General features: G+C 46.3%; 1 protein-coding gene across 1 annotated transcript; it reads right to left on the reverse strand.

The window, feature by feature from the left end:
- Positions 1-474: 474 nt before the first annotated feature.
- LOC139229713 (zinc-binding protein A33-like) lies at positions 475-6,882 on the reverse strand. The gene is made up of 6 exons (XM_070861245.1): positions 6,258-6,882; positions 6,071-6,166; positions 5,384-5,617; positions 3,996-4,018; positions 3,783-3,898; positions 475-1,720 (listed from the first exon to the last, which is right to left on the reverse strand). The coding sequence occupies exons 1-6, from the start codon at positions 6,651-6,653 to the stop codon at positions 1,170-1,172; spliced, it is 1,416 nt and encodes a 471-aa protein (XP_070717346.1). The 5' UTR covers positions 6,654-6,882; the 3' UTR covers positions 475-1,169.
- Positions 6,883-13,115: the final 6,233 nt, after the last annotated feature.

The raw sequence follows: 13,115 nt of genomic DNA on the forward strand, positions 1-13,115 counted from the left end.
CTTCCGCTGCATCAATTAAACAAACAAATATCACCAACAAGACATAGGCCGGAATTTTTATTTGGAGACAGGAAAGGAGCCGGGGTTCCTGGAATACTCCCTCAGGCCCTGGCTAATTTAACGGCATGATTTGATTTAAGTTTTTTTTAATCTGTTTCCCGTCCGCAGCTAGCCAGATTGAGAGGCTGGCTGTTGGGCGGGTAGACCTAGGGAGCATGGAGTAAGAAGACCAGGATCGTAGGAGAGGCTTGGGGCCAGGATCATCAGAAAGGGTTATGGCCGGGATCATTAAATGGGGTTGTGGCCAGGATCATCGGAGGGGATTGTGGCTGAGTCATAGGTGGGGGTCGGGGCCAGGATCGTAGGAGGGAGTCGGGGCCAGGATCGTCGGAGGGGGTCGGGGCCGGGATCGTCGGAGGGGGTCGGGGCCGGGATCGTCGGAGGGGGTCGGGACCGGGATCGTTGGAGGGGGTCGGGGCCGGGATCGTCGGAGGGGGTCGGGGCCGGGATCGTCGGAGGGGGGCCGGGATCGTCGGAGAGGGTCGGGACCAGGATCGTAGGAGGGGGTCGGGGCCGGGATCGTAGGAGGGGGTCGGGGCGGAGGGGAGATGGTATCAGGGTCTAGGGGATTGGAAAGGCTGATGGAGAGGGGAATTGAAGCTGGGGGGGGGGGAGGGTCATGGATTGACCTCAGAGTGAGGAGATCTGGGGGAGGTTGTAAGGATAGGGGGGGTTGGTGGTGTCCAATCGGGGCTCGGTGGTTGGCGAGGCAGAAACACAGGATCCAGCAGGTAAGCAGAAAGACATATACCACCTGGATCCAGCAGTGCTCGCTTTCCTTTAGCTGACAAGTTTCCCATGGCCTGGGAAACCCGCCTGCCCACACTTAAATTTAAAATGGGGCTTCAGCATAAGGGCATGCATATTTGAAGTGCCAACCCGTTTCCTACCTGTCCCTGTCCCGCCTCCGTTAAAGCCAGAGCTGGGCAGGTTGGGGTTGCAATTCAGATTTTGTTAACACTTTAACATCACATCCGATATCAACCCACCCATTTCTGGAATTAAAATCCCTCATTTGTCTCTGAATTCAAGTGACATTTGGATCATCCACACCACCTTTGAATGAGGCCGATGCAAGGCAGCAATATAGGAAATATGGGATGGACCTGTTAATGACACGTAACCCTGCAGATTGTCAGCGGTGCTGAGTTTTGACTGTCATCATTCGGTCCCGGATCGAAAATAGGAAAGAGTCTCTCAGTGAAAGTGTAGGTGAAAGTGTGGAGATGGGTCATGTTATCCGCATTGTAAAATGATATCTGTCCACCCTCATAGTCCAGGTACACCCCGATCTTGCCGGGCTTCACACTCGGGGTGAGGCGGGTCCGTGATGGGGAGGTAAAGGCAGCATAGCCTCTTATGGATCTCAGTCCAACAACCCAATATCCGGCCTCAGCTCTCAGGTCGATTTTCCCTTTCCTGTTGACAGACTCTCTGGCCACTCCCAGACCCCACTCAGTCTTGTTCACCACCTCCACCTCCCAGTAATGTCTCCCTGATGTGAATCCCTCCGAACCCAGGACAAAAATCCAGGAATCAAACCTCTCCGGAGTGTTAGGGTGCGCTTGCCGTTTGTCTCCAAATCTCACACTGGTTCGGTCGTCAGATACGATGAGCCGGGCATGGGCTGTGTTCGGATCCAGAGTCAGAGAGGATGGAGCTGGAGTAGTGTGGTGGGGGAGTTAAAATAACACAGTCAGTGATTTTGTTTCTTGCTGTGATTTATTCAAACTCTTTGCTTTTCAAAGTGCCACTCAGGATTCCTGGAAACTCCAGTTATATTTTTAAAAAGAGCTCCAGGTCCTGTTATTGGAATCAACTCCCACCCGGGAGTTTACGCTACTGGGACCGCTCTGGCTTCCCAACCCGGTAAGTGCTGAGAGGGGACCGGGCACAAACTGGCCGGAATTTTCTGTTGTGGTAGCAGGCGCGATCGGAGGTGGGTCGGGTGGGAAAGGTGTTATTTTTGGGTGTGGGTCAGGAAACCGTTGTCCTGCTCCCACGCGCCTTTCCCCCAGGCACGTATGTCAGTGCGGACCCGACCCGACCGGCAGAGGCAAGTGACCAAATTTCAATTATTAGCAGCTAGTTGTCAGATCCTTAATTTAACTACATGGCCATGGGAAGCACATTGCTCAGGAAGCACGTCTGTCAACCTGAGGCACGAGTTCAGTGGCCATTGCTCCAGCTGATTAGTTGACAGCATCAAATGTACTATAAAAACTCCCACTTGACAGATGATCACTTTCCTCAGCAGAAGCTGTTTCTCACTGCAATCCCAACACAGATTCTGCAGACTGCAATCTTTCCAGCAAAGTCTCCATCCAGTGTCACCTTGTTGGAAGAACCTCTCTCACCATTGACAGATTGCTTCTGTCATCTCTACTTCAACTGCCATCTACTCCATCAGCATGGATACCGTTTATACTGTTTCACCTTGGTCCTCAGAATCTCACCACAATGAACCTCAACATCAGCAGCACCAGGCACTACAATGCACTGGCAGCACTATGTTACATTGACATTTAAATCCAATGTGGCCAGGACCCCTTTAAAGTTCCTGGCTGAAAACATGCCATCGATGTCACCAGACCCGCAACATGGGTCGGGTAATGCACAGGGTGGGCTTAATAGGCTCTATTAAAGGAAAGTCATTTTCACCAGTGGGATGGAGCCAGTAGCGGGGTCGTGAGCCGCATTGGCCACCACCCACACTGGACCTGTTCAGGTCGGCAAAATTCCGGCTGTTGTGTTTTATTTTTGCCTTTTCTTCAGCTCCTGCCATCCTGTTTCGATCCCGACTCAGCATGGCAGAGTGGCCCACGTGTCTTTAGAAATACACAAGGAACTGTTGCCAAGAGGCTCTGACATGGCTTGGAGACACGATCTCACCTCTGATATCCCCAATGATCGATGAGGGAAGAGAAGGAAAGATACAGACACTGAAGGGAAGAAAAAGAGTAAAAGAAGGAAAAAAGTGAGAAATGGAACTGTTGCAGAAAAGAGAGAAGCGGAGGGAAACTAAATTTTAAAAAACTCAGCAGAGGGAATGGGAACAAGAACAGATCGTCAGACGCATAACACCAGCGGCTATTCAATGTGATGCACCATTGACATCTCTACCCTGATACTCTCCCTGGATGCATAAAAGACATTTGTCTAGTACGAGTGGAATGTTTCCTCAAGAGAACTGAGAGAATAAGCCTTGGTGTCACTTTCAAGAAGTGGATTGCAATGCTTGCTCCCCACGTCCACAGTGAGCACCAGCTGACTCCATCCCCCTCGCCACTCCACCTTCCTCAATAGGCAGACAAAGCTTTGTTCCCAGGCTTCCTGTCCTGACCTTATTCATGGACATGAGTATGGCACACAAGGTGGAGATGCATCAGGAAGGTGCCCTACTGTAGAGGAGGAAAGGGGGTGAACTGTGGGAGGTGGCCTCTTGCTGAATCCTGCAAAGTATTGCAGGTTTGTCGAGGCAGTGGTTTATCTGAGAGTCCCTGTGTTGGTTGTGTTGTGAGAGCTGAAATTTTGAGCTGACTATTTTCATGCGGTACTTTTTAGAAGGTGTACGAATAACACCTTTCGTCCATTCAGTGCCGGTTTTAACCACAATCGTTTACAACTACTTAGTACTTAAAAATACACTCTTCGATATAATCTGATTCATTATACAAAGAAATCAGTTAAAATCAGGACAATTGAACCTATAGGAGTATTACCGGTGTCAATGGAATCAATCATTTCTTTCCATGCTGTATACTGTAAAGGGCCGTTGAATCTTTCAATAGACAGGTCGGTGTCTGCTAATGAAACTGTCTCATCATCCTCGCTAATCCTGCAAATATCAAACAATTTGTTATAAATTGACCATAAACACTTTGCTGAACTATTTTAGCCAACTGTGCAGAGTTTCAGTAAAGATCATGTCCTACCTCCTCTTCCGACAAGTTTCCTCCTGAAATAAATAAAATACTAATCTGAGTTGACAGGGACTGACCATCTATATCCGGACAACAGAAATGACACACAAATTGTTGCAAGCTGCTGGTAATTCCGAATTTGCACTGTTGCTGACACAGATAGATGACATTACAAAAAGGATAAAGAATCACTTACGAAAGTGCAAAAAAATACAAGAATGATCTAGGACTGACAGGGTACAATTATCAGGAAAGATGAAACAAGCTTGGGCTTTTTTCTCCAGAAATGAGAAGACTGAGAAAGTGACTTGATAGAGTTCTTTAAGATTATGGAAGGGTTCGATAGGTTTAGATGTAGAGAAGATGTTTTCTCTTGTGGGGAGTCCAAAACTAGGCGTTGTGAATATAAGATAGTCACTAATGAATCCAATAGAAATTCAGGATGAACTTCTTTACTCAGTGAGTGGTTAGAATATGGAACTCGGTACCATATGGAGTAGTTGAGGCAAGTAGCATTGATGCATTTCAGGGGAAGCTAGATAAGTACATGAGGAAGAAAGGAGTAGGATATACTGATACGGTTAGATGAAGTAGAGTGGGAGGAAGTTCATTATGGAGCATAAACACTGGCATGGACCAGTTGGCCGAATGGTTTGTTTGTGTGTTGTGAAATTTTATGTAGGATATATTTGGAAACCAGACAGAAGAAATTACATAAAAAGTATTAAATGCATCTGCTAGGAATAGGATACAGATGAAAAATCTGATTTGAGTGTCAGGTACTGGAAATCATCATCAAGGGAACAAGAACAGATAAGCAGAGGCAAAGCACTGCGGCTATTCAATGCGATGCATCACTGTCACACTTCTACCCTGATACTCCTCCTGGATGCATAAAATATATTTGTCTAGAGCAAGTGGAATGTTTCGTCAAGACAATTGAGAGAATGAGTCTCGTGACACTTTCAAGAAGTGAATTGCAATCCATCCTTGCTCCCATGTCCACAGTGAGCACCAGCTGACTCCATATGCAGTCCCACTCATCGACACAGTGACTCTCATACCTACCGTATCAGACTCACACACTTGCAACATATATCTGTAACTGGATGGTAATGTGAGTTTCAGGAGAATATTAAACTTGAGCAGCACAAGTAATTACAATCTTAGACTACAATAACTCAATCCCCGAGAGCTGGCAGGCATTCCCGGGATTCTGTAGATATTGTGGGAGGCCTAATAGCTTGGTGACAATAGCAGAACCGCCCCAGAATAGACAAAACAATCGATTTAAGTCCATTCCAAATTATCGGGAAATACTGCATTTATTTTTCAAAATTATTGCACATCATTTTGTGACTGTGTACTTTCACTGAGCTAAACCGAAATATAATCCTCACCTTCAGAAATATCAGTCCGTCTTTTTGCTCCATCTGTTTTTGCAACTTTGAGAGCTTCTCCTGAATAGAATTTAAATTCTTTTGAATTTCTCGAAGATTTTTCTCCATTGTATCGAGAATCCTCTCCTCTTGTTCCCTGAGATCTCGGATTAAATTCTGCTCTTTCTCAGTGAGAATCTGGTGCATTTTAGCGTACTCAGATGCGATGCGGGTCTGCAGACTGCTTGATTGTACCTACCAAATGAAATGTGAAAAATAGTATGTCCCGCGATAAAAAAAATCAAGACTTGCATTTATATAGCGCCTTTCACGACCACCGGACATCTCAAAGTGCTTTACAGCCAATGAAGTACTTTTGGAGTGTAGTCATTGTTGTAATGTAGGAAATGCATCAGCCAATTTGCACGCAGCAAGCTCCCACAAACGGCAAGGTGATAATGACCAGATAACCTGTTTTTGTTATGTTGATTGAGGGATAAATATTAGCCCCAGGACACCGGGATAACTTCCCTGCTTGTCTTCAAAATAGTGCCATGGGATATTTTACATCCATCTGAGAGAGCAGATGGGCCTCGGTTTAACGTCTCATCCCAATGACAGCACGTCCAACAATCCAGCACTCCCTCAGTACTGCACTGGAGGACTAAACTAACCGAAATCCAAGAAAATTAAACAGAGAAACTTTACCCTAATTTCGGAAATCTTCTGTTTCTGCCGTTGCTCAGTTTCTAGAACTGCCGATTTTTTCTCTGTAAAATAATCTAAGGAAGATTTCACCTGACCCTGGGATTAAAAGAGAAAAATCACAGAATAAAAGTGCTAGACCATGAAAATGTGATAAAATAATCAGGTGTTCAAATGTGTTCCCTTTTACCTTGTATATTTCAACCGCTTCTTTAATGGGCATGAAGTTGTGAGATTTGTGTTCCCGTGCATCTCTACAAATCACACAGATCAATTCCTTGTCAGTTTCACAAAACAGCTTCAGTTCTTCCTGATGTTCCTCACAGTGAAGTTTACTTCCCTTTTCTTTCGTGTTCAGGTTTAATTTCCGAGCTTTCTCGGCCAGATTCGCTAAGGCCCGATTTACCTTGAGGTTTCTTTCTGGAAACTCCTCTCTACATTCCGGGCAGGAGTTTATCTCCTTCTTTTCCCAACACTGTGTGATACAGGAGCGGCAGAAGTTGTGCCCACACTCCATTATTATCGGGTCGGTGAAGAAATCAAGACAGATGGAACAAATTGCCTCCTCCGTCCAACTCGCGGCCATGTTTGCACTCAGCACTTCCTGATTCAAACCTATTTTAGTTTGAATGTTACTGAGCTGCAGAACACCTTCAGTTCAGCGATTTCCCGATGAAGTTCACTGTAATACTCGGGAAATTATTATTATGCACTAGTCTATGTCACGTCGACTTTTACACGGCGAGACAAAACTTACAGCAGTATGGGGGGATAAACAGGGTGAGAAGACGAGGGAGAATAATTGAAATCAGGCGAGGAGAGTGAAAGTGTGTGTGGGGGGGGGGGGGGGGGAAGCGAAAGAGAGAGAACGGGAGGAGGTGTGGATCGAGATTCCATTGTACTTCGCTCCCGACCGAACTCGCTGCCAACTATAATCCCTCTGGTGAAACACAGTGTGAGATATAGATCCATAAACTAATTTTTGTTAAAGATTGTAGCCGCTCACCCTAAAACACAAATGTGCCACAAATGTCGAGGAGCTGTCTGGAAGGCACGATCAGTTTCAATAAGTGCTTCCTGATTCAAACTGCTGGTTCCATGTTTCAGTGGGTGGATCCAGCTCCTGTTCCCAGTTACAGATCGGTCGAGTGCCTGGAAGTGCTGTTCACATCCGGATGAAATAATATCGCATTTACAAAGAGAAAAGACAGTCTATAACGTTTCGGGGTGCACCAAACATCAGACTGGGAGACAACCCGGCATTTTACAGAGGCTGGGAAAACGGAGAGGGAAAAAGCTGTTTTGAAAGAAATCGATCTGTTGCATAGATCTTGTATGCAATGATATCGTGCAAAATCTTCCATTCTCTCATCATATCCAACATTAGGGTGATTTTAGTCTTTACCATCCGGCATTAGGCATAATCTGGCCGGGGCGCAGAAAGGAAAATCTGATTAGCGGATCACACACCCAAACAGAATCCAAAATGAAACACTGGCAGGAAATTCAGGTGGGTTCTGTTATCAGCGTACGATTCTCTGCGCCATATTTTCCTTTCTGTGCTCTGCCCAAGCAGCACATAACACCCAGGTGATAAAGATTAAAATCTATTTCATTGTATTCTGGAACATACTTTCACCCATTGTTGATACTATAGGGAGTGGCAAGTACATCTGTGAAACATGTGGCCCATAAATTTCATGGCACCATGCCCCTAGTGTGGGTGTAGAGCAGATGCTCAAAATATACCAGGTGTGCCACATGCCTTATTGGTAAAGGCAGTAAGAGGTTTCTGGACATATACTGCCCTCTTGATCACTGCCCCTCACTCTCAGGATCACTGCCCTCTCCTGATCACTGTCCCCTCCCTTTCCCAATCACTGACCCTTCCCTCTTCCATTCACTGCCCCTCTCTCCTGATCACTGTCCCCTCCTCTCCAAAATTCCTTGGATTCTGGGGAGGTTCCAGCAGATCGGAAAACATCAAATGTAACGCAAATGTATAAAAAATGAGACAAGACAGAAAGCAGGAAACTACAGACTAGTTAGCCTAACATCTATAGTTGAGAAAATGCTGGAGCCCATTATTAAGGAAGCAGTAGCAGGACATTTGGAAATCAAACAGAGTCAGCATGATTTTATGAAAGGGAAATTATGTTTGACAAATTTGCTGGAGTTCTTTGAGGATGTAACGAGCAGGGTGGATAAAGGGGAAACCAGTGGATGTGGTGTATTTTGATTTCTTGAAGGCGTTCGATAAAACGTCACATAAAAGTTAAAAGTTCACGAGGATTAGTGAACAGAAATCAGAGAGTCAGGATAAATGGGTCATTTTCCGGTTGGCAAACAGTAACTAATGGGGTGCCACAGGGATCAGTGCTGGGGCCTCAACTATTTACAATCTACATTAATGACTTGGATGAAGGGACCGAGTGTAATGAAGCCAAGTTTGCTGATGATTACAAAGATGAGTGGGAAAGAAAATTGTGAGGAGGACACAAAAAAATCTGCAAAGGGATATAGACAGGCTAAGTGAGTGGGCAAAAATTTGGCAGATGGAGTATAATGTCGGAAAATGTTAGGTTATCCACTTTGGCAGAAAGAATAGAAAAGCAAATTATTTTTTAAATGGAGAAAAATTGCAAAGTGCTGCAGTATAGAATGACCTTGGGGGTCCTTGTGCATAAAACACAAAAAGTTAGTATGCAGCTACGGCAAGTAATCAGGAAGGCAAATAGAATGTTGGCCTTTATTGCAAGGGAAATGGAGTATAAAAGCAGAGAAGTCCTGCTACAACTGTACAGGGTATTGGTGAGGCCACACCTAGAGTACTGCTTACAGTTTTGGTCTCTGTATTTAAAAAAAGGATATACTTGCATTGGAGGCTGTTCAGAGGAGGTTCACTCAGTTGATTCTGGAGATGAGTGGGTTGACTTATGAAGATAGGTTGAGGAGGTTCGGCTTATACTCATTGGCGTTCAGAAGAATGAGAGGTGATCTTATCGAAACATATAAGATAATGAGGAGGCTCGACAAGGTGGATGCATGAGGATATTTCCACTCATTGGGGAAACTAGAACTAGGGGACAAAGTCTCAGAATAAGGGTCCGCCCATTTTAAATTGAGTTGAGGAGGAATTTCTTCTCTCAGAGGGTTGTAAATCTGTGGAATTCTCGGCCCCAGAGAACAGTGAAGGCTGGGTCATTGAATATATTTAAGGCGGAGATAGACAGATTTTTAAGCAATAAGGGAATAAAGGATTATGGGGAGCAGGCAGGGAAGTGGAGCTGAATCCATGATGAGGTCAACCATGATCTTATTAAATGGCTCGAGGGGCCAAATTTCTTATGTTCTTATGTTCTCCTGATTACTGCCCATCCCTCTCCCAATCACTGTGCCTCACCCTCCCAAATTCTGTCTCCTCCTCCCGATCACTGCTCCTTCCCTCTCTTGATCACTGCCCCATCCTCCTGATCACTGCCCCCTCCCTCTCCCAATCACAGCCCTCTCCTGATCAATTACCTCTTTCGATCTTTGCCTGCTTCCTCTCCCAATCATTTCCCCATCACTGTCCCCTTCCTCTCCCGGTAATTGTCCCTCTCCCGATCACTACCTCCTCCTGATCACTGTCCCCTCCCTCTCCCGATTACTGCCCCATCCTCCTAATCACTGCCCCCTTCCTCTCCCGATCAATTCCCTCTTCTGGTCTTTTCCCGCTCCCTCACCCAATCACTGCCCCATCACTCTCTCAATCACTGTCCTCTCCCTTTCACGATAATTGCCCCTCCCTCTCCAGATCTCTGCCCCAACCCTCTTCCGATCACTTACCCCCCGCAATTTCCCAATCACTGCTCCCCTCCCCCCACCACCCCACCTCTCCGCGATAACTGCACCCTCACCCCATTGTCTTTAGGGACCGACCAAATGTACTGTTGGGTTCAAGGCTGGAGCCAGTCAACAGAAAGAAGGTCACTCCTGCCCGCTGGGAGTGATCAGCCGCAAACTATTGGCTTGATACTGAAGTGATCAAAAGTTTCTTTCATTTTTGTTCTGTGACACTAAGTGTGAGCGACTATCTTGGTTCACTAAAACATAGTTGGTTCACAATGACCAGCAGATGAAGCAGTCACAGTGAATTTGGGATCCTCCCTCAGACTGCAGGAAGAGCAGTGGAGTTAACAACAACAACTTGCATTTATAAAGCGCCTTTAACGTAGTAAAGCAATTAAAGGTGCTTCACAGGAGCGTTATCAAACAAAATTTGACAGCAAGCCACATAAGTAGATTATAAGGATAGAGGTCCAAAAGGCTGTTCAACGAGATTGGTTTTCAGAGGCGTCTTAAAAGAGGTGAGAGACATAGAGAGGTTGATAGGTTTAGGGAGGGAATTCAACACAGCTGAAGGCACGACAAACGATGGTGGAGCGATTAAAATCGGAGATGCAAAAGAGTCCAGTATTGGAGGAGCGCAAAGATCTTGGAGGGTAGTGGGGCTGAAGGAGTTTGTTCTTTCCACCCCCACCCCACACTCCTCCACCCTTTCAGGGCCCCAGCACTTCCTTAAGAACCTGCTATATTTTGAACTGTTGCCAATTCTGACGAAGGGCCATTGACCTGAAACGTTAACTCCGTTTCTCTCTCCACAGATGCTGCCTGACCCACTGAGATTTCCAGCATTTTCTGCTTTTATTTCAGATTCCAGCATCCGCATATTTTGCTTTTGTGCTGGTTATTTGTGCGACCATCTATAAAATTCAGATACATCCGTTAAGGAATGAAAATCATGGTGGTTTCTGTAGTGTATGGAGAAAGAGTCAGACTGAACACTGTGAGCTCAAAGTAAAGTGTGACCGTAGTCTTTCACTGCAGGTCTCTCCAGAGTGCCTCTCCAATTGGTGAAGCACTCTTAAATACCTGTGCTCCCAAGGGATTATGAGATCCCTTGGGACTCTGAGGAATGAGCCCTCTGGTGGCTGTACAGAGTATATACAAATCCAGATACATAAAAACATTCCTCCCGAAAGTCAATAGTGTAACTATTTACAATGTGAGTCGATCTGGGGCCCTTCTTGTCCTGGTTGATTGTCTCGGTGTGAAAGCTGGTGTTGTTGAGTCATTTGTTGGGCCCTCGCTGGACTGCTGTGCAGCTGGCCTTGCTGGGCTGTCTGGTGTGTTGAGCCTGCAGGGCTGCTGTGGATGATGGGTTCTGCTTCGTGGTCAACTGTAGTGTCGGTTGCCACTGATGTGTGTGTTGGGGGATCAAAAAAGGTAGGGTCCAGGGTGGGTTGCTCAGGGTAGTCCGTGAACCTGAGTTTGATTTGGTCCAAGTGTTTCCGTTCAATGAGTCCATTTGAAAGTTTGACCCGAAACACCCTGCTCCCCTTTTTGGCCACGACAGTGCCGGGAAGCCACTTGGGACCTTGCCCATAATTTAATACAAATACAGAATCATTGACTTCAATCTTGTGTGACACATTTGCGCTATCATGGTATGCACTTTGTTGAAGCCACCTGCTCTCTACCTGTTCATGTAGATCAGGGTGAACTAACGAGATCCTTGTCTTAAGTGCTCTTTTCATGAGCAGTTCAGCAGGTGGGATCCCAGTGAGTGAGTGTGGTCTCGTGCAGTAGCTAAGCAGGACTCGGGATAGGCGAGTCTGCAGCTTGATAGTTTGCACCGCTCTCTCTACCTGACCATTGGACGCTAGTTTAAACGGGTCAGATGTGACATGTTTGATCCCGTTACGAGTCATAAATTCTTTGAACTCAGCACTGGTAAAACATGGCCCATTGTCGCTCACCAGGACATCGGGTAAGTCAAGTGTGGCAAACATGGCCCGCAGGCTTTCAGTGGTGGCAGCGGACGTGCTAGCCATCATTATCTCACATTTAATCCACTTGGAGTACGCGTCTACAACCACAAGGAACATTTTACCCAAGAACGGGCTTGCATAGTCGACGTATACCCTAGACCATGGTTTGGAGGGCCAAGACCATAAACTTAGCGGCGCCTCCCTGGGTACATTGCTTAACTGCGAGCAGATATTACATCTGTGAATGCAGGACTCTGAGTCCGCATCGATGCCGGGCCACCACACATGGGATCTGGCTATCGCTTTCAATCAATACAATGCCTGAGTGGGTACCGTGAGGTCATTGATGAAGGTGTCTCTGCCCTTCTCGGGGACCACTACTCGATTGCCCCACAGAAGGCAGCCTGCCTGTACAGACATTTTACCTTTGCACCGCTGGAACGGCTTTATCTCTTCCTGCATTTCCACTGGGACACTGGACCAGCTCCCGTGAAGCACACAGCTTTTGACTAGAGATGATAAGGGGTCCTGGCTTGTCCAGGTTTTGATCTGCCGGGCAGTGATGGCTGATTGCTCACTCTCAAATGCTTCCATAACCATAACTATCTGCGGGCTGCAACATTTCCACCCCTGTGGTGGGCAATGGGAACTACTGAGAGCATCGTCGCAGTTTTCTGTGCCTAGACTGTGGCGGATGGTGTAGTTGTATGCGGACAACATAAGCGCCCATCTCTGGATGCGGCCGATGCGTTGGTATTTATCCCTTTGCTCTCGGAAAACAGGGATATAAGTGGCTTATGGTCAGTTTCTAATTCGAGTTTTAGCCCAAACAGGTATTGATGCATTTTCTTTACCCCATAGACACACGCTAACGCTTCTTTTTCAATCATGCTGTAGGCTCTCTCGGCCTTAGACAGACTCCTGGATGCATAAGCAACCGGTTACAGTTTCCCGAAATCATTAGCTTGTTGCAATACACACCCGACGCCGTAATACGACGCATCACATGCTAGTACCAGACGCTTACATGGATCATACAACACAAGCAATTTGTTTGAGCATAACAATATTCTCGCTTTTACGAAGGCATTTTCTTGGCTTTTGCCCCAAACTCATTCGCCCTCTTTTCGTAGTAAGACATGTAGTGGTTCTAGCAGGGTGCTGAGACCCGGTAAGAAGTTAACAAAGTAGTTCAAGAGTCCCAGGAACGACCGCAGCTCCATCACGTTCTGTGG

Source organism: Pristiophorus japonicus, chromosome 19 (assembly GCF_044704955.1).
Source record: "Pristiophorus japonicus isolate sPriJap1 chromosome 19, sPriJap1.hap1, whole genome shotgun sequence".
Classification (NCBI taxonomy): domain Eukaryota; kingdom Metazoa; phylum Chordata; class Chondrichthyes; family Pristiophoridae; genus Pristiophorus; species Pristiophorus japonicus.